General features: G+C 40.7%; 1 protein-coding gene across 19 annotated transcripts in view; it reads right to left on the bottom strand.

The window, feature by feature from the left end:
* Positions 1 to 25,375, bottom strand: part of NRXN2 (neurexin 2) — a 725,960-nt gene that overhangs the window by 237,163 nt on the left and 463,422 nt on the right. For 3 of the 19 annotated variants that reach the window (XM_075188787.1, XM_075188788.1, XM_075188789.1), the window contains exon 1: positions 1,053 to 2,002. The exons of the other annotated variants lie outside the window; for them this stretch is intronic. In XM_075188787.1, coding sequence (XP_075044888.1) covers positions 1,053 to 1,323 — 271 coding nt within the window. In that variant the 5' untranslated portion in view covers positions 1,324 to 2,002. Of the gene's footprint in view, positions 1 to 1,052; positions 2,003 to 25,375 lie in introns of those variants that run through there. 19 annotated transcript variants of the gene reach the window in all.

Here is a 25,375-nt window from a genome sequence, read left to right as displayed (position 1 = left end):
TTCAGACTCAGGTGCCGTTAACCTCAAAATATCTTCATATAAATGTATATCTGAATATCTGCCTAATTAGAAAAAATGTAAACCAAATTTTCAGAAAAATGATGCTTCATTGTAGACCATCTATTTTCATGATCATTGTATGGTTACTGGACTTAAGAACAGGGCCAGGTATGTGACAAGAGTTTGCTGTCACCTTATCATGTGGGGATATCATTCCATTGTCAACTCCATAGGGTGAGATAGATTCAGACCAAAAGCACTTTATTAAAAGCAACACTTTGACCATAGTACAAATAGAAGATTCTACAATTGCCCCAAGAAATCTCTAGTCCCAAAAATAAACTTGAAATTCCCTGTAGCTGCAGACATTTTTATAAAACCTAACCCACAGCAGCATATTTGTATCTTGAAACCTGAATCTAAGCAGCATTTATATGTTTTAAAACCTGATCCCAAGTAGCATATATCCATCTAAAAAATGTTCCCAAACAGCATATATCCATTATAAACATGACAACAATTGTTAACAATGTCTTCCCTCTACTCCCCCCCAAAAAGCACTAACAGGTGCTGAATTTGGAATGGCACCCTTGAAACATATTTTTATTAAAACCACCAAACACAGTAAAATAATCCATATCTTATACATATATCATAATAATACCCGCTAATTTGAAATGGTCACCATTACACAAAAGCTAAATATCAGACTCAAAATCTGAAACTACAGATTAGACATGTCAGCTGTAATCTGCACAATGTTCTGCATGATCCTTGCTACAATACAGTGCAATATGCACAAATCACAGAGGCTTGTAAATAATAACTAATTTCTATTTATTTTAAGATTGCCTTTATCCTTAAATCAGTAAGCTTGAAATTACAGAGTAAAGCCACCCCATTTCCCATCCAAATTAAACACAATATCCTCAAATATGTATAATAGAGAACAGACCAGCAAAATAATCATGTTGTAGGTTTTACTATTGCCATGTTTGCTATAATTTGCATGTAATAGACTTCTTACTGATTGGTCAAGATTATATACTCACCATGTCCCCCTCTTGTTAAGAATGGGGTCCTGTTAATGGCAATGGGGACTGTTCCATGCTTGTTATGGAAATGGTGCACATGGTGAGTGGTACTGAGGCTGGATGATACCCGCGCTGTTTCCGAGACCCTGGCCAGTGTTAGAAGGCCAAGGGGCAAAAGGGTACAAACCCAGTGGCCGAGACTGGCCATGACCCCCAGGGGGCTGTCCGATGCTCCTCTGGGGGCCAGGGGAAAGGGCAAGCACAAGACTCTCCTTTCCCAAATCAGCATGTCATGCTGACCCCCATTGCCCGTCTCAGACTATCTCCCCTTTTGATGCCCAAGTGGGGAGGTAGAATTCTTCTGTCTGGGAAGAAGATGAAGGGTATTACATTTGTGGGCTTCAGCCTCCTCCAGCATCCATTGATCCCCCAAGAAAAACAGACTTAAAAAGATGAACAAGCAAAAAAATAAATAAAAAATAAAGAACCTTTATATTTGGGGGGATCTCCCCCCCAAAGCTCCCCCCCAAAAATCAGTCCTTCTTTTTCTGACAACTGAAATCCCCAAAAATGTCAAAGCAAAGGAATAAATGAGTGCCCTGCTTTATTTCAGAAAGCCTTCACTGTGAATAAATCTCATCCGGTAAAGCTGTAGAAAATTCAACATCATGGACAGCGAAAGAGAGAAATGGAGGAGGAAAGGAGGATTGTGGCATAGTGAAAAAACAGATTCACCACACAAATGTTCCGTTTCAGATGCTCATGTATCTTCAGAGATGGTCTGCTAACATTCCTCACCCTTAGCCAAAAAATACATACTATCCAACCCTTATACGTCTTTCTTTCCCCAAAAAGGAAAAACAAAAGAGGATTATAAAAAAAACGAGATAAGAATAATCAACAGCAGTGGAAAGAGAGAGATCTGCCTGTGTGTGCTGCAGAGAGAAAGAGGAAGGAGGGAGGGAGGAAAGAGGGGGAGGGTGGGAGAGATGAGAAGAGAGAGAAGGTGGGGGACAGAGGGATCTAGAGAGAGAGAGAGAGAGATACAGGAGAAAAGAAAGAATCACATATAGTATGGACAGAGACTGAGAAATTACAGGTGTATACAGAGAGGGACAGTTAAAAACAGTTGGTGCCTAGGAAAGGTAGGCAGAGAAAGGTGGAGAATAGACAAAAAAAATCCTGTGACAAGGAAAGAGGGGGAGTCACAGGGCAGACAGCAAAATACACTAACCCAAATAGAGTGGGAGAAGAACAAGAAGAAGGAGAGCGAGAAAAGGAAATAGAAGGTAGCTGAGAGATTTGCAGAATAGAGGTGAGATAAGAATGGGGAAGGGAGGGAGAACAGGTGTAGGATGCAGCATAAAAAGATGACGAGAGACCAAGAGAGAGAAATTAAGGTAGAGTCAGAGAGAAAAAGTAATGTATAATGAAAGTATAAAACAGTATGATGGCAAACACTGAGGGATGGCTAGAGACGGATGATTACAAGGTGAGAAAGAGCATCATATGAATATATAAAAGACAGTAAGGAGTGTTTGAAACAGGAAAAAATGCAGAGATAAGACTGAAGGAAATATTTTATTAATATAAACATAGAAAGACAAATAGGTAACATGATAAATTAAAAGTTAAACAGGAAATAATTAAGAAAGTGAATGTTGGTGATAAAAAAAAAACAACTTCAAAAGTTGGAGTTAAATTAGGTACCAGAACAGAAATTGACTAGAAGCTTGGTTAATTATTTGGGTAAAATGTCAAAGTAGAACTCAAACCAGTCAATAAGGAACTGCAAAAAGTAAATATATAATGGGGAGGATAGAGAGGTACTAAAGGAGAGTCATAAATTTATCTGATGTAAAAACACATCACATTCTAACTTGGGAGATACTGAATAATGCAGTGGGATTTTTTTAGGAGAAGAAGGGGGTTTAGCACACTGTGATTCTTCACACCAATAACCCCCCCCCCCAATCCCTCCATCAAGCACAGAGAAATAGCTTCCTCCTACGCAACTATCCTATAGATTCACCTATTTAGGCAGTTAGGAATAAGATGGAGTCGTGAGAAAGGGATGCTGGGAGAAAAGAAACACTGGACAAAGCAACAAGAGAAAACAAGATGATACTCATGTATGTATAACAATTACAAAAAAATAGCAAGATAGCAATATTATGAGGGAAAAAAGAAGAATTTGTGGACGCTGTAGAAAATGATCAGTGACATAGAGAAGGTGACAACTACTAGAGCGGAAAAGGTGAAATAGCAATGTGTAGAGAGTGAAAAGATTAATTAAAAGGTGCTGAGTGTAAAGTAAGACAAAACAAAATATATGCATTTTAAGAAATACTTCAGTAAGATTTTTTATATCGACTTTCTTAGCTTGCTTTATTTTAGGACATCAACATTGCTATTTGTCCTTAGAGCTTCTTATTGTTATCTTTAAAGACAGAACCATAGAGATGAACTTACATTTTTTTATAAAAATATTATTATTGAGATTATATATATAAAAAGAACGACTAGTACTTAGCACTGAATAGCTTATTGTAAATTATATCTACAATACAAGCTTAGTTTCATTGATGAAGTATTTTCCAATAATACATTTCTCACTTTTACTAATGGAAAATGAATAGTTTATAAAAAAAAGTATGATCTGGCTCTGGTCGCATGGCCTACATGGCACAACTGGTCCAGCCAGACAAATTGTACACACAAAAACACTGTATGCAAGTTAGAGGAATCCAAACTGCCTGATCCAGTGCATGTGTACTATGCTGTCCTGCTTCTGGCATTCTCTTTTATTTCAATGAATCCTAATCATAGAAGACTTAACTCATACCTCCTAATATTATAATCTGAACAATTGGTATACCTCTGGAAAGAGTGTATTGTTGTATCACAACGGGAGTAAAGCTACGTCACAACAACAGAGGCTAGTCTAACTCTTCTGAAGCACAAAGTTGCCCCCAACCCAACTGCTTTGCTTTAGCCCAACACTGAATTGCGTCACAAAACAGTACCAGGTATGTGGAGCACCTGCTTACGGTGGTGAGAGGGACATAATTCCAAACAGAAAGTTTTGACTGGGAAATGGGACTGTCCCACATAAATCAGAACAGTTGAGAGAGATACTTAACTACTGAGCACGAGTAACTCATCTCTACGACATTTGGTCTATTTCAGGCAAACAAGGGCTCTATACACTTGAAAATTTCCTCACTTGTCTCTAAAATCTCACCTTTGATAAATATTAACTAAAATGTACACTCAAATACAATAAAACAAATAGCAAGCATTACATTTACCACACAAATCAAGACAAGTGTACTTTGCAGATAATTATTATAGAATAGATATATTGTCGACAAAATCATTCAAAGCCAAGGAGAACACTAACTTCACCATAGTACAAAGTAGAGGATAACACTAGTTTTCTTCATCAGATTTCCTTTAGAGAGTACCTGATAAATTGCATAAAAAATGCTGAGAACTCAATAAATCATTGATCACTGAAGTGAAGTGTGTACAGTATAATACAACCAACATAGGCTTTTGCCTTTTGATTCATACAAATTGGGCCACATATGCAACCACTTTCTTTGGAGTTTTTTTTATAATTTTTATTTAGAACATCTAACATCTAAGTAACCAACATAGCCATGGAGGTGCACATCAACATTATAAACAATATTTGTGTTGCATGTATGAAAAGGCCAAATATACAACTATATGATTGTATATTATGGTATATTTGTTTTGAAATCTCAGCCTTTTTTTTTTTAAACTGATAAAAATCTTGATTTTGATTTAGCAATTTTTAAATAGAGAAATTTTATGTTTTAGAATTTTAGCCAAGTAAATCCAATGTTCTTATCTGTAGGTGATTAATGAGATATTTTCATAGTTCTACCATGTATTTATTTACCCTATCTAAAGTATTTTGCTACTTTGAAAATATGCCCAATAGGTTAATGCATGCCTTTGTCTCTGGAGTAGTAAATAGGAACCTTTGATGAGTATAACGTTTTATCAGTTGCCGTTGTCTGTTCTCTCCTTACTGAATCCAAATAACTCTCTATCTCATTGCTTTTCCCATCATTCTCCATTATGTCTCAACCCCTTACTGGAACTGAGTTTCTTGCATTTCCACACATTCTTAATTCCACTAAACTGAAAATTCCATATTGTTACAGGGAAAAATATACTCTAAAACATGAACATAGCATAAAATATATATTTATTTTCTCTTAAATTGACACTGAAACATAATGGTTGGGGACAAGGTAAGTGTCATATGCATACTTGCCTACCTCTGAATGATCAGGAGGCTACAAAATTCTGGTTAGTTCTCCTGGACTCCCAGCAGAGCAAGCCTTTCTCATGGATCCTGCCCACGTCCTGGGGATGGGGCTAAAATAATTTTCTTTCAGCTTCTCTTTCCCCATGTCCCCCCTTGTATTTTGCCTTAGCCCTAGCCTGAGGTCTTGTTCATTCTGTTTTTCCATTAGTCTGTGTTGTGTGTGTCCTGTTTTCCTATCCCATTATTTAGCCTCTGTCTTATTGTTTGGTTATAAATTTCTTCTTTCCTTTGTCTCTCTATCCTGGTCCTGCAACCCTCAGCTTGCCCTGCTGAAACTCATCATGCTGCCCAAGTCCGGGGGGAATACAGGTAAAATAGAAGAAAAGTGACTGCTCTAGTCTCAAGAGCAAGATGAGACTGATAACTTGGTACTGCAGTTGTAGTTTGGGTATCAGGTCCATTCCCTTGCACATCTTTGTGTTATTCCCGCCTCAGAAATGTCTGATATATTTTTGCGTTTGTGACCTGTTTGTATTTCCCTTCACTTCAAGTATCGAACCCTGTCTGACTCAACACCTTCTTGTTTTAACTATTTGATGTATGAATGCCCTCTCTGGTCTCCTGACCCTGTCTATTCTCTTGTTGTGACTATTACACTTGGTTACTGTATCTGTTTTTATTGTATCCATGAGTCATAATCCCTCTCTGCATAATATCCCAAACCACCCATGCTCTATTTATGTTATATCCCTTCCCTGTGATCAGAGCAGCATTAACATAGCGGCTGCTAGAGCTACAGCTCCAGTCTCTTCAGAAATAGGCCCACGATATGAGCAGTCCAAATCTTTTTTATTATTATTATTATTATTTTTTATTTATTATAGATTTTTTTTCCCATAATTTCCTGTAGGGAGACTGGGATAATGTTTATAATTTACTGGAAGGCCAGGAGGAGGTTGAAGAATACATTTGCAGGCTGAATGGTGGCCTTGAAAGACAGAATTGGGCCTATTGTGCTGTTTGTTGGCTTTCTCTGTTACTGCTAAGTGTTTCCTGAAGATGTTACATCACGTTAAGTACTGCTTTGCTCACACTTCATTAGAGTCTCAACCCCAGTGAGATGGCAGCATCCAATTGTAGGTTCTATGCAAGCTTCAGCTGGGTGCAACTGTATAACCAGCAACAACAGGCGCAAACTTAGGGAGAATTTTCTGTTGCCCAGAAACCCCTCCTTACATTTCAATGTTGCGCCACTAGCATGCAGCATGCCTCTTTTCTTTTTCACTTGTTGCCTGTACACTTATATGTGTGGAGCCAAATAAGTGCAACACAGGTCTGCCAGGTCCCATAATAATCAGTCACTTTATTCCCCCCAGTGACCTGCAACGCCCCCTAAGTTTTGAAGCTCTCTGATTTTTAATAAGCTAAGTCGAGACCAGGGGACTATAAGAGAGGAGGAACATCAAGGCTGTCACTGCTGCTCGAAAACTCCCCAACCCAACATCAGATGGGCTGTCCATTCCTCAGGTGAGTACCATAGGGAGTCTCAAACAGATATAGTGTGTAGTCTTATATGCACCCATACTGTGTCATATGTCCCCATATTTTGTATGTGGACATATGAGGCTTTAATGTATATGAGGCTATATTGGTTATGTGGGGGCTTGTATGGGCATATTAGCTATAACTTGGGCATGTATGGGGATATTGGCTATATGGGGCATGATCAGGCAATTGGCTTTATATGGGTATATTGTCTATATCGAAGTATGTATAGGCATCTTAGCTATATATTTGGCACATATAGGCATTTTCAGCAAACTAAGTGTCAGAAATATAATTTTTTGCAGTATCATGTACACTACATATTTATTTTGCCTTGGCATGGTGCTCTATATATTTCATTATTCCTTTTTTTGTATGCTAGTTAAAAAATTAAGCGTGGATCTCTCGTGCTGCACTATTTTAACAAATAAATTTGAGGTGTGTAATGCACTACCTATCATTTTAAAACTAGCAGCATGTTAACTTCTTAATGCACTCAGTTACTGCGTTCCTTTTGATGTACTATTTTTATTTATCATAGTTTATATTCCATTATGTAGTGCGTGTAGTATTAATAAAGTTTTGTTATTCCTTTATCACACACTCATCTTCCTTTTTATATTTTTAACTTTTTTTTTAATTTTACTTTCTTACCTACATACACCTCTGGAGGAGAGACTAGCATCCAAATAGGACAAGCAAGGATGAAAACATACAGGTACCTAATCTGAAAATAAACATTATCTGTATTTCATTCTTTCAAAGGAAAAGGAAGACTACAGAAGGGCTAATCTATAATGACTGTTATATGCAAACATATGTTTTAATCTTAATTGGGTAAAGGTCTATTCTGACCATATTGTGCCCCTACACTCATTTATATATGCACTGTTTGTTATTAATTGTTATATTTGTTACTATGTATTCATTGTGCATCTGGTCATATTACTTACAGTTGTTATTTAATCATCAGAGTAGATTGTGATATAGTTTGAGATAGTAACATCACTAGGGTGCTAACATTCAATAACGGTTTTAGGTGTTGTTAGTTAGTGCTTGCAATCCCTTATTGGTTCATCTGTTTGTAACGCCCCCCTAGTGGCATTTTAGTAAACCCTGCACCTCAGTGAATACAGGAGGGGTCACCGAGAGGGCAAGCTAGATATTTATGAAAAGTTAAATAAACTGGTTACCATGGTGATAACCCAGCCCAGCCTGTGAGACTAAGTGAGAAGAAGGAGGGGCTGTCAAAGAGGGGGGAAAATAGATAGAGGGAGAAAGGAGACACAGGAGAGATGTAGCTGGGGACCTCGGAGAGTGGGGTGGAAGCTCCAGGATCCCCCAGCATTGCCTGGAAGTCTGAGCGCGGTGACTGCACCAGGGCAAGGAATGTGTGCCCTGGATGAGGGGGAGAACTCCATGTCACTATAGAGAACCCAAGAGAAAGGGGGACACTTCGCATGGAAGAGACCCTGGAGTGAGGGTTGCTACAAGAGGCATGGTAGCTGTATTGTCGGAGCCCGAGGCTGGGAGTACACAGAGTGAAGTGTCAGAGCCCACAGGAGACATCATCCCCGCAAAGGAGGGGTGAACTGTAGTTGAGAGTTACACAGTGTGTCAGAGCTGCATTGAGATGAAGCTGCCTGCCTGTTAGCATCCATGTGAGTGCCCCTGCAGAGAAAGGGTGATCTGCAAGACATGTGATTTATGTTATATAACATCCGGATAACATTAAGAACTGTGCAGGAGGAGTAATGAGATATATTTGCAACCATATTCGTATTGCTCATTAAGAAATGTGCTGGAGAGAGTAAGGAGCTGTATATATTTTTTTTTTTATTGCTGCAACCATTATGATTATCGTGCTGGAGAAAGAGGAGTGTAAATAAAGAGTTCAGTTTGTGATAGAGATGGTCTGGTGCCCAAATTATTGTGACTTTTATTACACTGCATCACAAAGTGACATCACCTGTGTCCCACTAACTACAAAGAAACACCTGCATGTGCAGGGACCCCCTGATTATTTACACCCATACCCATCAGCTTGCCAGGGCTTGAGAAGGAGGTGCACTGTGTACCCTTTGCACCCCATACTACACACAGTGACAGGGGGTTACATAATGGCGCCCAACGTGGGACTCGAGCATAACAGATGGAGCAAGTGATTGCAGGATACAGGGACTGAGTGCAGTGTGCCCACCCAGAGTAACACCCTTGGGGCACCATGTCTGACCGTGTCTAGGTGCCCAACAGAGACCAAAAGTAATAAGGAGGAGGTGAAGCAAGTTGTTTGCTGAGTAATTCTGTCCGGGACAGTATGTGGAGCAGCAGTGTGCTTGTTGCTGAGACTTGTAGTACCACTTAACCCAGCTGAGTGGGAAGCAAAAGAAGAAAAGTTTCAACATGTGATGTGTAATTGCAATGCAATCTGTATATTGCCTTTCCTGAGGATTTGGGGGAGCAAAGAGAGGCAGGCTGTACAATGTGACATCTGTATATTGCCCTTCCGGAGGATTAGGGGAAGCAAAGAAAGGCAAATCGTCCACATTGGAGAGAAAGGGGGGGAAGGCAACCCTGCTGGTCAAATGCCACCCCTGCATATCTTGCTGATATGAGAGTTGGGGGAGATTATTTGTTAGGAGAGGCCCACGAGAGCCACCTTTCTCTTTTTGACCCAGGAGGGGGGAGACATGTGCAGGCACGGGCAGGTGCTACATTGCTTTGGCATAAAGCCACATTTGAATGTACATTGAAAGAAAACAGGACACCTGTGGCTCACATATTTACATCCATTGGGAGTGTTGTGGGGTATGCAATGTGAAATATGTTTTATATTCATACTGCCATTGTATTGCTATGCTGTATTCACTTTACACTGTGATTTTTCATGCACTAAAGATGTAGAAAAGTTTACGTGTGTGTGTGCATATGTGAGTTAGGTGTGAGTGAGATTAGCTAGGCAGCCCCACTAGGTGTAGTTTAGGGTGCCCAGCTAATCGGGGGAGAATGTTACGCCCCCCTAGTGGCGTTTTAGTAAATCCTGCACCTCAGTGAATACAGGAGGGGTCATCTAGAGGGCAAGCTAGATATTTATAAAGAGTTAAATAAACTGGTTACCATGGTGATAACCCAGCCCAGCCTGTGAGACTAAGTGAGAAGAAGGAGGGGCTGTCAAAGAGGGGGGGAAATAGATAGAGGGAGAGAGGAGACACAGGAGAGATGTAGCTGGGGACCTGGGAGAGTGGGGTGGAAGCTCCAGGATCCCCCAGCATTGCCTGGAAGTCTGAGCGCGGTGACTGCACCAGGGCAAGGAATGTGTGCCCTGGATGAGGGGGAGAACTCCATGTCACTATAGAGAACCCAAGAGAGAGGGGGACACTTCGCATGGAAGAGACCCTGGAGTGAGGGTTGCTACAAGAGGCATGGTAGCTGTATTGTCAGAGCCTGAGGCTGGGAGTACACAGAGTGAAGTGTCAGAGCCCACAGGAGACATCATCCCCGCAGAGGAGGGGTGAACTGTAGTTGAGAGTTACACAGTGTGTCAGAGCTGCATTGAGATGAAGCTGCCTGCCTGTTAGCATCCATGTGAGTGGCCCTGTAGAGAAAGGGTGATCTGCAAGACATGTGATTTATGTTATATAACATCTGGATAACATTAAGAACTGTGCAGGAGGAGTAATGAGATATATTTGCAACCATATTCGTATTGCTCATTAAGAACTGTGCTGGAGAGAGTGAGGAGCTGTATATATTTTTCTTTATTGCTGCAACCATTATGATTATCGTGCTGGAGGAAGAGGAGTGTTCAGTTCAGTTTGTGATAGAGATGGTCTGGCGCCCAAATTATTGTGACTTTTATTACACTGCATCACAAAGTGACATCACCTGTGTCCCACTAACTACAAAGAAACGCCTGCAGTTGCACGGACCCACTGATCATTTACACCCATACCCATCAGCTTGCCAGGGCTTGAGAAGGAGGTGCACTGTGTACCCTTTGCACCCCATACTACACACAGTGACAGGGGGTTACATGTTAAATTAGGGAGATCGGACACCTCCCTCCCTTTGCTAAGCAGCTTCTAATTAGAGATGCTCACTGACCCCCATATTTTGGTTTTGGTTATGGATATGGATTACCTTCATGTTTTGGTTTTGGTTTTGTTTGTTTTTGTTTTACTATTTTTGAAAAAAATACAATTTTTTTGGTCTAAAATAAAATTTAGTGCTCCACCAGTTTCTTGGATAAGTGAGGTAATTCTAAAGCTAATAAATTATGAAAAAACAGTTTAATCCCTGGTAGGCCGTCCTTAATTCTAACACTTGCCTGCAAATTATACAGAGAAACCTGGTTGTCTTCCCCCTCCATCTTTGACTACTTGCAATGTAGCCATCGTCTTTTATATTACACCCTCCACTTGTAGTTAAATAGAAAAAAGCAGCCTTCATAGACTGAACAATATAAAAAATAAATGGACCAAGGTAGTTTGGTGGCTGTCTATGACCCCCCCCCCCCTCCACTTGTAGTTAAATAGAAAAAAGCAAACTGCATAGACTGAACAATATAAAGAATCAATAGACCAAGGTAGTTTGGTGGCTGTTTATGACCCTTCCCCCCCTCCACTTGTAGTTAAATAGAAAAAAAAGCAGCCTGTATAGACTGTAGAATTAGAATATTAAATTAAATGGATAAAGGCAGTTTGGTATCTGTCTGCATCCTCTTCTAATTCCAAAGTGGCATCCTCAATTTGTGTATCACCGGTTACACTTGGGCTGTTCAGGCACACATCAGCTAACTGCTGAAAGTGCCCTTCTTTATGGGTACACTAACAGAATGCTCACGATTAGACATACCACTGGTGGATGGACTCTCCACAGGGATTGGTGTCATTTCTGATTCTGAGCATAAATTATCCTCCAAAACCTTACTGTTTTCTTGCAGCTCGGCTTTCACGCGTAACAGTAGTTGTGCACCACTTTTAGACTCCAAATTACTTGATCTTGCTTGGTCACGAGTGACCGTACAAGAGGAAGGCTCAGTAACATTTTTTGATCTGCCACTAACAGAGAAAGCCAAAGGCCTCATTCTTTCTTTGCCACTGCGTGTGTAGAATGGCATGTTGGCAATTTTGTTTTGTATCGGCACTTAAATTTTCCTCAGTTACACTTCTTTTTCGCTTCAACACAGTAAATTATTTTTGTGTGTGTGTTTTTTTCCCTGATATAAAAAGACTATCTACTTTTACATAGGCTTTACCAGATGACGTACTGGGAACACTACCATCAGGACTGGTGCCAGCACCTGCTTGCTGATCCTGCTCATATATGAACTGCTTTGAATCCATTTTAATGAGCCCAAACCACTTGTAGTGCAATTTTTTTTTATAGATACTGCTAATAAATATGACTTTTGACAGCCAGAAAAATTTGTGTTTCACACTGGGGAATATGGGACAATCCAAAGCACTTGTAGTGCAAAATATTAAATAAAAAATGCATCCTCTATTCTCCTTTCTTCCTGCTCTAACAATTTCTAATATAATTGGTAATAATAATAGAATTGAATAGAATTGAAATAATAATAGAAAGAATAAGGTGTACAATTATTGCTCTGTCCCTGCTCTAATACAGCCTGTGACCTAACCCTGCTCTCTCCCTCTGTCAAATGGCGATGGATTGTTGTGGAGGCGGGTATTTATGCTTTTCAAATATCGCAAGAACCGAGCTCCGAGATCCGACTACGTTACAATGACATTTTGCCTCGATTTAGATTCCGAACGGGCGGGAGAGTACTGATCCTGCTCGGCCCGGTACTCGGATAGGCAAAGTTTGGGTGGGTTCGGATCTCGTGGAACCGAGCCCGCCCAACTCTAGCCTGCATAGACTGAACAATATAAAAAATAATTGGACCAAGGTAGTTTGGTGGCTGTCTATGACCCCCCCTCCTCCACTTGTAGTTAAATAGAAAAAAAGCAGCCTGCATGGACTGAACAATATCAAAAATAAATGAACCAATGTAGTTTGGTGGCTGTCTATGACCCCCTTCCCCCTCCACTTGTAGTTAAATAGAAAAAAAGCAGCCTGCATAGACTGAACAGTATAAAAAAATAAATGGACCAAGGTAGTTTGGTGGCTCTCTATGACCCCCCCCCCACTCGTGGTTAAATAGAAAAAAAGCAGCCTGTATAGACTGTAGAATTAGAATATTAAAAGAAATGGACAAAGGCAGTTTGGTATCTGTCTGCATCAGACCCCCTCTCCACTAGGAGTCAAATAGAAAACCATTCAGCCGTTATAGACAATAGAATATAAATAGAAATTGAGAAACGCAATTTGGTATCTGTCTGCATCATCAACATCATCATTAGTGCCCTCGTCGCCTACACAAATCTCCCCCTTATCCTCTTATAATTCCAAAGTGGCATCCTCAATTGGTGTATCACCGGCTACACTCGGGCTGTACAGGCACACATCAGCAGAACTGCTGAAAGGGCCCTTTTTTATGGGTACACTAACAGAATGCTCACGATTACACATACCACTGGTGGATGGACTCTCCACAGGGATTGGTGTCATTTCTGATTCTGAGCTTACATTATCCTGTAATGCCTTACTGTTTTCTTGCAGTTCGCCTTTCACACGTAACAGTAGTTGTGCACCACTTTTAGACTACAAATTACTTGGTCTTGCCTGGTCACGAGTGACCGTACAAAAAGAAGGCTCAGTAACATTTCTAGATCTGCCACTAATAGAAAAAGGCAAAGGCATCATTCTTTCTTTGCCACTGTTGACATTTTTTTTTTCCGGCAGTTAACTTTTCCTCAGTTACACTTCTTTTTCGCTTCAACACGGTAAATTATTTTTGTGTGTGTGTTTTTTTTTTCCTGATATAAAAAGACTATCTACTTTTACATATTCTTTACCAGATGACGTACTGGGAACACTACCATCAGGACTGGTGCCAGCTCCTGCTTGCTGATCCTGCTCATATGTGAACTGCTTTGAATCCATTTTAATGAGGCCAAAGCGCTTGTAGTGCAAAATATTCAATAGATAGTGCTGCAAAATATGACTTTTTGCAGCCAGAAAAATTAGTGTTTCACACTGGGGAATATGGGACACCCCAAAGCACTTGTAGTGCAAAATATTGTATTAGATACTGCTGCTAAATATGACTTTTGGCAGCCAGAAAAATTTGTGTTTCACACTGGGGAATATGGGACACCCCAAAGCGCTTGTAGTGCAAAATATTCAATAGATAGTGCTGCAAAATATGACTTTTTGCAGCCAGAAAAATTAGTGTTTCACACTGGGGAATATGGGACACCCCAAAGCACTTGTAGTGCAAAATATTGTATAGATACTGCTGCTAAATATGACTTTGGCAGCTAGAAAAATTAGTGTTTCACAATGGGGAATATGGGACACCCCAAAGCACTTGTAGTGCAAAACATTGTATTAGATACTGCTGCTAAATATGACTTTTGGCAGCCAGAAAAATTAGTGTTTCACACTGGGGAATATGGGACACCCCAAAGCACTTGTAGTGCAAAATACTGAAAAAAAAGCCTCCTCTATCCTCCTCTAACAATTGCTAATAGAATTGGTATCATAATTGCAATAATAATTGAAAGAATAAGGTATACAATTATTGATCTGTCCCTGCTCTAATACAACCTGTGACCTAACCCCGCTCTCTCCCTCTGAAAATGGCGATGGATTGCTGTGGAGGCCGGTATTTATGCATTTCAAATATCGCGAGAACCGAGCCCTGAGATCCGACGACGTCACAATGACGTTTTGCCTCGGTTTTGATTCCCAACAGGCGGGAGAGTACGGGTGGTTTCGGATCTCGGGGAACCGAGCCCGCCCATCTCTACTTCTAATATACCTATGCATTACTTTTTCAAATTGAGCACTTGTGTATTTCTGTTTTCATCAGTGAAGGTGTCACTATGTAGTGTATGGCTGACAATTGTGGGAAAGCTATCTCTGTGAAAATATTATGCCTATCAATGGGGTATGCTGTTTGCAGATTTCTTAGAGCCTGCATCTTCACATTGTTAGCCTGCAAATATAGAGCCTGAGTCTAGGATATGGCCTACCCAAACTATAAATCTGTCCCCAGATTTTAAATTTACCTCCCCCTCCAATGCAACATAGTTTTGCCCAGGTGCAAAGTAACTTATTTTTTATGCTTTGCATTCCTTAACGACTCAGGCCCAAAATGTTTAGCCTTGGTATATAGCTATAGGTCTGATTTATAAATATGAGGATATTGAATAATGATTTTATAATTATTGTGTGAAGAACACAAGACTTGCTGAGTATGATGAATACGTACAGTTACTGTATAGAAAATGGTCATTTACTGTAGAAGGAACATTGGTCATCAAATTGTGAAATTCTGTATGGTTTACTGCTCGGTCACCAGGTGATGAAACTTTGCCTAATATATTGGCAACTATACTGGTAACTAGATGGTGGGGCTCTGCATGGTGTCCTGGTCACAAGATAATGGGTCTTTATTAAGTATAGTGATCCACAGTTGATGATAGGAGCTAGAGATGGGCGGGCTTGGTTTCCCAAGAACTGAACCCGCCCGAACTTCAGGTATCCGAGTACCGAGCCGAGCGGTACTCCCCGCCGATTCGGAGTTGAAAACGACGCAAAATGTCATTGTGACGTCGTCGGAGCTCGGTTCTCGCGATGTTTCAAATGCATAAATATCCGCCTCCACACAGTGGCGGATCCAGGGGGGGGTGATCGGGGCGATCGCCGCCCCCCCTAGCAGGGGCTTGCTGCCGGCGGCTGCACAATATGTGCCCGGCTGCTCTGATTGTGTTTAAAACACAATCAGAGCAGCCGGAGAGCACATTGTCACTGCCGAGCGGACCTGCACATATTGTGCAGTCGCCAGCAGCCTTGAAGTCAAAAAGGGGGTAGGACCTAAATCGCCCCCCCCCCCCCTAAATCGCCCCGGGTAGGATACTTTTCTAGATCCGCCCCTGCCTCCACAGCAATCTAGCGCCATTTGACAGAGGGAGAGAGAAGAGTTAGGTCGCAGGATTAGAGCAGGGAGAGAAGAGTTATTACAGCAGTTATTAGTGCAGGAAGAGAGCAGTAATTAGAGCAGGAAGACAGGAGTATAGAGAAGGCATTTTTCCAAACATTACAAACTGTTTGGGGTGTCATATTCCCTCCTAAAGAAACTATTTTCTGCCTGCAGAAATTGTAATATACAAGCACAATTTATTTCTAAATGTTGGGTGTCACAAATTCCCCTGTTCTGCTGCTGAAATAATTATGTACCAGCAGTATATATTTCAGAATTTGCAAGTGTTTGGGGTGTGACATTTTCCACAATGCCCAAAAATCTATTTTATGGTGTTGAAATTATTAGATACCAGCAGTACATATTTCTGAATTTGCACTACAAGTGTTTGGGGTCTCATTAAAATGGATTCACAGCAGTCCACTTATGAGCAGGATCAGCAAGCAGCTGCTAAAACCAGTAATGATGGTAGTCTTCCCTGTACGTCATCTGGTAAAGCCTATGTAAAATTACATAGTCTTTTTAAGTAAGGGAAAAAAAACACACAAAAAAAACCCTTTTACAGTGTTGAAGAGAAAAAGAGCTGTAACTGATGAAAAGTTAACTGCCGAGAAAAAAAAATAATTGCCAACATGCCATTCTACACATGCAGTGGCAAAGAAAGAATGAGGCCTTCGCCTTTCTCTATCAGTGCGAGATCTAAAAATGTTACTGAGCCTTCTTCTTGTATGGTCACTCGTGACCAAGCAAGACCAAGTAATTTGGAGTCCAAAAGTGGTGCACAATTACTGTTACGTGTGAAAGCCAAGCTGCAAGAAAACAGTAAGGCATTAGAGGATAATGTATGCTCTGAATCAGAAATGACACCAATCCCTGAGGAGAGTCCATCCACGAGTGGTATGTGTAATTGTGACCATTCTGATTGTGTACCCATAAAGAAGGGCCCTTTCGGCATTTCTGCTGATGTGTGCCTGAACAGCCCAAGTGTAGCCGGTGATACACCAAGTGAGGATGACACTTTGGAATTAGAAGAGGATGAGAGTGATATTTGTGTAGTCGACGAGGGCGCTAATGAGGATGTTGATGAGGATGAGGTTGTTTGTGTAAGTCCTGCACCAGTGGCAGCAGTGTGGCACCAGTGGCAGCAGTTCTGGCACCAAATTGCACTTTCCAAACAGGAGCAGGGATGATGCATGTGGTAGACCACAACAGTTTGACATCTGGGCTGCTTTGAAAGATTTTACCAAAAAATGTGTGACCTGGCCCATAACTCAAACCAATCCTACTATTAACATGCAAAGGATGGTGGAGGATTATTTTCAAGAGTTAATTGATATGGAAATGTCAGACCATACTGGGGCATTTATATTTAACGTACATTCTTTGCAGGCTGCTGTTTTGTTAATTTCACTATAAGTGTAGGGTGTAATCTAGACGCAAATAGACAATCTGCTTTGTGCATTTCTATTTTATTGTAGAGTCTTTGCAGGCTGCTTCTTTCTCTATTTAACTATAAATGTAGGGTGTAAAATACAGACAGACACCCAACTGCCTTTTTTGCTATGAATGTCAATAATGTCAATTGCTCTTTTTAGAATGTTGACTGCCACCCTGGATTGGTGTGTGTAGCTGTAGAATTAAGGAGGGCCTATCAGGGATTAAACTGTATTTTTCCTAATTTGCACTAATAAGGTTTGGGTGTAATATACACCCAAAGACGAGTGCTCAATTGCTAAGAGTCATTGATGAAGAGGAAGACAAGCAGGCTTGTCTGTAGAATTTGCAGGCAAATTCAACTGTGTTATATAGGTAACACCCAAAGAGAAGAGCTCCATTGCTCCATTGCTAATTGTAATTGCTGAAATTGAAATTATAAGCCTGCCTGGCTTGGTCTAAATCTGCAGTTACATTTTAATGTACCATAGCTCACTCAGAAACAGGAGCGGTGACAGGGTTCAGTGCTTATCTTCCTCAAACAATACTAATTCATCCCCGCTGGAATCCACCATCATAGATGTCTGTGTACTATGATGTAATTGCCGATAATGGCCTTCCTCATGGAATTAGTAGGTAATTTTATGGCAGAGCTGTCACGATTTTTGGGCAATTCTTTTAGAGCAGAGCAAATATCAAAATGTTGTGCTGACTCATCTGCATCACCACTGGGTGTCTTGGGAAAGCTACGTTTTTTTTCTGACAAGCAGTTGCCAGAGAAACTGAAAGAGTATACGTCATTACAAGATGTTGATAGCTCTTGGATCCTGGCGAAGCGAATTAAATACTTAATCTACAATTACAATATAGTTAGCAGATTTACTTTCTGTAGCTCCTTCTCAAAAAGTATAATTAAGGCAATCACTTGACTCAAGCTAACCGTGTCTACACTCTCTTCACAGGTGACTACTTCACTGGACTAAAGTACATTCCCCTCAAATACTAGTCTTTTTGCAGCTGCTGCATTCTCCTACATGCTGTTGCAGAATCCTGAAAATAACCCAAAATTTTTCAGGACACAAACAGCATCTCCTGCCTGTCATTGTCATTTTTTAAAAGTTATGTAACACCAAGTTGATTGTGTGAGCAAAACAGGAAATGTGATGGAATTCCCCCCCCCGCTGTAATGCTCTAACAATATTGATGTCGTTATCAGAAATCACATATCCTCAGGAGAGTCCAAGCAGGGTTAGCTATGTCACAATGACATCCCTTACTTTTTGTAACTGATTGTCAGCTGTATGCCTCTTACTGAAGCCGCTGATACACAGAGTAGCCTACTTCCGAAAACTGTGACGTACTTGGATACATGCTGCTGCTGTTCCTGCTGGTGAAGGCGAATCACCAACCCAATGGGCTGTCACAGTCATATAATCTTTAGTTTGCCCTGTTATGCTTGTCCCCATATCTGTGGTTAAGTGTACAGTGGTAGAAATGCATTTTGTAGAGCAATAATTACATTTTTATGAACCTTCTGGTATAGGTGAGGAATAGATTTTCTAGTAAAATGGTGTAGTGATGGAATTTGGTAATAGGGACAGAAGACCTCAAGTAACTGTCTAAAACCAGCTGCATTAATAGTGGACATTGGACGCAGATCTAATACTAGCATAGTCCACATGGCGTCTGTGATCCGCTTTGCAACTGGATGACAGCTTTCTTACTTTCTTCCTCTAGCAAAGGATTGTTTAACAGTCAATTGTTGTAAACTATTACTAGTCTTCATCTGAGTTGAAGATCCACCCCCAGCAGCAGCAGCAGGACTAACGCTCAAGAATTCTTCAGAGGAATCATGGTTAGTGTAGGAGTCATCTAGAATTAGGAACTTGGGTGCAAGACTAACTCCCATCACTTCTAGGGATATTGATGACGAAGGTGTTGGGGGTGTAGATTGCAGGTGCTTGGGATCTAGATGAGAGAAGGGAGGTAGATGATGCTGGACTGCTTGTTGTTATTTTTTTTAACATAATTTTCTGATTTTCCCAACAGCATTCCATGAACTTGCTTCAAATGCCGTAACATGGATGAGGATCCTAGATGGTTAAGGTCCCTACCTGTACTGAGTGTGGCTTTAAAGACGCTACAAATGGCTAGACAACTGTTGTCAGGATTTGTGTAAAAATAATTCCACACTTAAGAGGTGGATTTTTGGTCTTATGCCCAGGCATGACAATGACGTTTTTCTTATCACTGGCAAGAACTGCTGCAATCTTTGTTTGAAAGTGTATGAAAATATTGTGACCTGTGAGATGGTCAAAATTGAATGGAAATGAATGGAAATTAGTGCTAGTGAGGTTAATAATAATAATGTAGGTACAAAATAATACCTAAATTATGTTATTTTAGCCCAAAAAATAGAATTTTGTAAAAAATACCAAAACAAAACAAAACAAAACAAAACCAAAAACAAAACACGCAAGGGCGGTTTTGGCAAAACCAAAACCAAAACATGAAGGTAATCCAGATCCAAAACCAAAACCAAAACCAAAACATGGGGGTCAGTGAGCATCTCTAAAAGGAGCATTCTATACTGTTCTGATGACAAAATGTTGTATTTAATTTTAACTCTTTAAAATGGCAATTTGCCATTACTTTTATTGGGTGTGTAAAATCATGCTTACTGATGCATCATGTGACAGGCCTGCCATTGTTCTCAGCTGGAGGCCCACTAAGCCCTTAATCAGGACTGCTTGTGATTCCATTCTTTCTTAGGTACTGATGAGCAATTCCCTGCTGATTGTTACATATACTCAATAACTAACAATGAAAGTAATTGATGAGTCATTTGTAACCTTCCCATAACTAACACTGAAACAATAAAAATCTAAATTTATGGGTCCTGTGCAAACAAATTATATGCATTACTGTGTATGTGTTTCCAAGTCAAGTTATGGTGGAGAGTAGGGAAATATTATGCCCGTTGATGGCATTCCTTACTATTTGATAGGGGAAAGGCAAACCATGCAGATTACATATATTTGAAATTGTGCCTGGTTATGCAGGATTTAACAGGAATTTATGGACCCACACATAGGATATTACAGTCAACCAGCAAACAGGTTGTGTAATTCATGATTTTAACCAGAAAAGAAATACGTCCAAATGCATAGCATGGTGTGAGTAGCATGGAATATGTTTAATAAGCTGCTGGTACACAAATAAATTTAAATATATGTAGTACATATATTTGTACATATAAAATTAAGACAGAACTGATGTCTACTTGTTTTCAACATTATATTATATCAAATATCAAGTATTTTATGAAAAGTACAATGAATGAGGGGAGTACCTATTTAAATACAGGTATTCCTCACTTAACAACCTACTCATTTAATGACCGCTCGGACTTACAACCAGGTTCTCCCTGGGTCCTCATTGTTATAATTGCTGCTGTTTGTAGAGCTTTACTGTACACATGTTTATTTTCTGTTATGCAGTGTTATGTAATGTAAAGCAAACTAACAAAATACAGTTTTCTTTAGTCTATTTCTTCATTCAGAATCAATAAAAATGATTACAATACATGTAGGTGCATATAACAGTACTGTACTCACTTAGCGACCAATTTGCTTAACGACCTAGTCGTAGGAACGGAACTCGGTCGTTAAGTGAGGAATACCTGTAGTAGGCAGTGTTGGGTGATGATGTTTTACTTCCCTGGCCATGCATATAAAAAATTTAACCAATTCTATAAGATTCTTCAAAGAGCTGAAGTAGAGGAATACAACAATGTTCATGCCTCTATTTCCATGCAAATCCCTAAATCTATGTACAGTTATGACAATAAAGCTATACTGTATTCTACTTAGAGTGGCAAGGATACAGTTAACGCTGCAATTCAATGAAAAAATTATGTATTTGTTTTTTAACATAATCATTTTATTCTATTTTTCTTAATACTTTTCCACAATCTGCTATTAATGATTTACAGTTTGCAAAACTCTTGAGATTACCATGACAACCACGGTCATATGACAAGTGATGCATTCTGAAGAAAGGTTTGGAATGGCCCTCTTCTCAGCATGCACATTCATGGCACAACCTAGGGTTTCTCTGCCATTTTCGTGACCGACTGGCTCAGATCCCGAGATTAGATTACAGTCTCCTCATGAATACGCTTTAAACACTTTCTTGCAGTGATAGTAGTATTAATTTGACCCACAGAGAGATTTTGCAAATGGAAGATGAGTTATGGGAGAACATCCTGGAAAAACAGATCCATTTTACAAAGATACAAAACTTGTTGTTTATGAAAACAAAAAAATGTCTATGTGGGGTTTAAATGAGAAAAGGCATATACAGTCATGGCCAAAAGTTTTGAGAATGACATAAGTATTGGTTTTCACAAAGTTTGCTGCTTTAGTGTTTTTAGACCTTTTGTAAGTTGTTGCTATGATATACTGAAGTAAAATTACAGGCATTTCATAAGTGTCAAAGGCTTTTATTGACAATTGCATTAAGTTTATGCAAAGAGTCAATATTTGCAGCATTGACCCTTCTGTTTGAAGACGTCTGCAATTCGCCCTGCCAGGCTGTCAATCAACTTCTGGGCCACATACTGACTGATGGCCACCTATTCTTGCATTTTAAAGCTTGGAGTTTATCAGAATTTGTGGTGCTCCATCATGCTGGAAATGGCATTGTTTGTCACCAAACTGTTCTTCCATGGTTGGGAGAGATTGCTCTTGGAGGATGTTTTGGTACCATTCTTCATTAATGGCTGTGTTCTTAGGCAAAATTTTGAGTGAAACAGGAGGGGGTGTGTGCACTGGGGCAACTGGGATATACGAGCAGCTAGGGAAAAGGAGTAAACCGGACTCCTATTAAATAGATAGAGATGGGGGGTTTTCCCTTGCGCTCAAGTATACCAATGAGTATCAGCAGAGTGTGGTGAATAAGTGTGGCTGCGGATGGTGGATGCTATGAAATGGGAGCCAACTCAGAAGATGGGAAAGGACAGTGTGAGGCACTGTTAATAACACCTCCATCACTTCTGTCACCCAACTTCGCTGCCTAGGCGTTACCTTCGACTCTTCTCTCTCCTTCACCCCCCACATTCAATCCCTTGCCCAAGCCTGTCGCTTCCAACTTCGCAACATTGCCCACATCCGACCTTTCCTCTCTCAGGATGCCACCAAAACTATCATCCATGCACTCATTATCTCCCGCCTGGACTACTGCAACCTCCTCCTCTCCGGCCTCCCCCTCTCCCATCTCGCCCCCCTCAACTCTATTCTTAACGAGGCTGCTAGACTCATCTTCCTATCTAGCCGCTCCTCCTCCGCATCCCCTCTCTGCCTTGCCCTACACTGGCTCCCCATACCCTACAGAATCCTTTTCAAACTCCTGACCACAACGTACAAGGCGCTCTCCCAGTCCACTGCCCCCTATATCACTGACCTCCTCTCCATTCACACTCCTGCCCGCTCTCTGCGCTCGGCCAATGACCGTCGCCTCTCCTCCACTCTGATTACCTCTTCCCACTCCAGAATCCAAGATTTCTCCCGCACTGCCCCCCTTCACTGGAATGACCTGCCTCGCTCCATCCGTCTCTCTCCCACTCTTAGCTCCTTCAAACGGGCACTAAAAACCCACCTGTTCCTCAAAGCCTACCCACCTTCCACCTAACCCTGCCTCCCCTCCTTTATACGCCAACTCACTCCCTCTGCACTTGTGTTTTGTTCACCCTCCCTTAGGATGTAAGCTCATTGAGCAGGGCCCTCCTCCCTCTTGTGTCCTTACCAGCTCTTCTGCTCCATCTCTACCGCATTAGCCTGCTTAGAGCTCCTGAAGTGTCAGTATTTTTTGTTTACTGTTCAGTAATGTAATACCCTGTACTGTCTACTGTTTGTGCATTGTACGGTGCTGCAGAACTCTTGTGGCGCCTAACAAATAAAGGATAATAATAATAATAATAATAATAATAATAACATGTGTCAAAACATGTTGAATTATGTAACAAAGGGGAATGGCAGAAATGGGATGGATGCAAAATACAAAAACAAAACACAAAACAAAACACAAAACAAAAACAAAAATAATGCTAAATGGTGAATATTTGCAGTCTCTACAATCTCGATAACAGTCCTGGGTATCTTGGACTTGACGACCTGGAGTGTCTCCAGGATACCGATGTGTAGAGGATGTGGCTGAGAAGTAACCCCACACATGAATGGTCTCAGGATGCTTTACTGTTGGCATGACATAGGACTGATGGTAACGCTCACCTTTTCTTCTCCGGACAATCGTTTTTCCAGATGCCCCAAACAATCTGAAAGGCGATTCATCAGAGAAAATGACTTTACCCCAGTCCTCAGCAGTCCTGTACCTTTTGCAGAATATCAGTCTGTCCCTGATAATTTTCCTGGAGAGAAGTGGCTTCTCTCCTGGCCATTTTGACATCAGGCCATCCTCTCTCCTTGAAGTTCTTGATGATCCGATAAATGGTTGATTTAGGAGCAATCTTACTAGCAGCTATATCCTTGCCTGTGAAGCCCTTTCTGTGAAAAGCAATGATGACTGCACCTGTTTCCTTGCAGGTAACCATGGTTGACAGAGGAAGAATAATAATTTCAAGCACCATCCTCCTTTTAAAGCTTTCAGTCTGCTATTATAACTCAATCAGCATGACAGAGTGAACTCCAGCCTTGTCCTCGTCAAAACTCTCACCTGTGTTAACGAGAGAATCACCGACCTGATGTCAACTGGTTCTTTTGTGGCAGGGCTGAAATGCAGTGGAAATGTTGTTTTTGGGATAAGTTCATTGTCATGGCAAAGAGGGACTTTGAAATTAATTGCAATTCATCTGATCACTCTTCATGACATTCTGGAGTATATGCAAATTGTCATCATAAAAACTGAGGCAGCAGCCTTTGTGAAAAATAATATTTGTGTCATTCTCAAAACTTTTGGCCATGACTGTACATGTAATACCCTCTCAGTGACTGAGTGTGTGACCCAGCACAAGGACTCAGAGGAAACACAGCAGAAATGTTGCTTAGCAACAACAGGCTGGTATAAGGGGATCAGAACCTGTGTGGAAAGGGACAGCCAAGGACCCAGGATAAAGGGGAGGAGGTCCTGGGACCCTCCCTTGTAATCTGGGGAGCTGGTCCATTGCCTACTGCCACTAGGGGACATAGTACAACAACACAGACAGAATACTAGTGACATGGGGCAGATATTACCCCCGCAGAGGAAGGGTGAGAGATATTACCCCCACAGAGGACCGGAGAGAGATAGTACCCCTGCAGAGGAGGGAAGAGAAATATTACCACCACAGAGGACGAGAGAGAGATATTACCACCACAGAGGACGAGAGAGAGATATTGCCCCCGCAGAGGACGAGAGAGAGATATTGCCCCCGCAGAGGACGAGAGAGAGATATTGCCCCCGCAGAGGAAGATTGAGTGAACACTGCTGTGAGAGATAGATAAGGGTGAGCTAAAAAGCCACCACTTTGTATGTGACTGTCCCATTGATATTCTGTCCATGTAGCTGTTAAGAATTATACAGGAGGAGACTGGAGATGTACATCGGAACTGTACATATCTAATTTATCATTACAACCATTTAAGAATGTGCTAGAGTGAAGGAGTGTAAATAAAGAGTTTACTTTGCAATACAGACATGGTCTGGCGCCCAAATTATTGAGAGATCTGATTTCACTGCACCACTAAGTTACATCACCTGTATCCCAACATCTTTACTTCCACACCCAGGAGAGAGCCAGGTCTGAGAACACTACACACAGTGACAGGGGGTTACATACATTATGTGCTACATATAATTATGTATGAATAATGTTTCTTTTACTTGGATTATCCATTGTAGCAAGGTCACTGAAATAAGACCACCGGACAATACAATAGACTGCAGTCATCAACCAACAAACAAATTTAAACAGTAAAAAATAAACAGGAAATAATAACATGTACA

This window comes from Mixophyes fleayi, chromosome 10 (assembly GCF_038048845.1).
Source record: "Mixophyes fleayi isolate aMixFle1 chromosome 10, aMixFle1.hap1, whole genome shotgun sequence".
NCBI lineage: Eukaryota > Metazoa > Chordata > Amphibia > Anura > Limnodynastidae > Mixophyes > Mixophyes fleayi.
The sequence above is the reverse complement of the archived record's forward strand: the minus strand, read 5'-3'. Positions and strand labels throughout refer to the sequence as shown.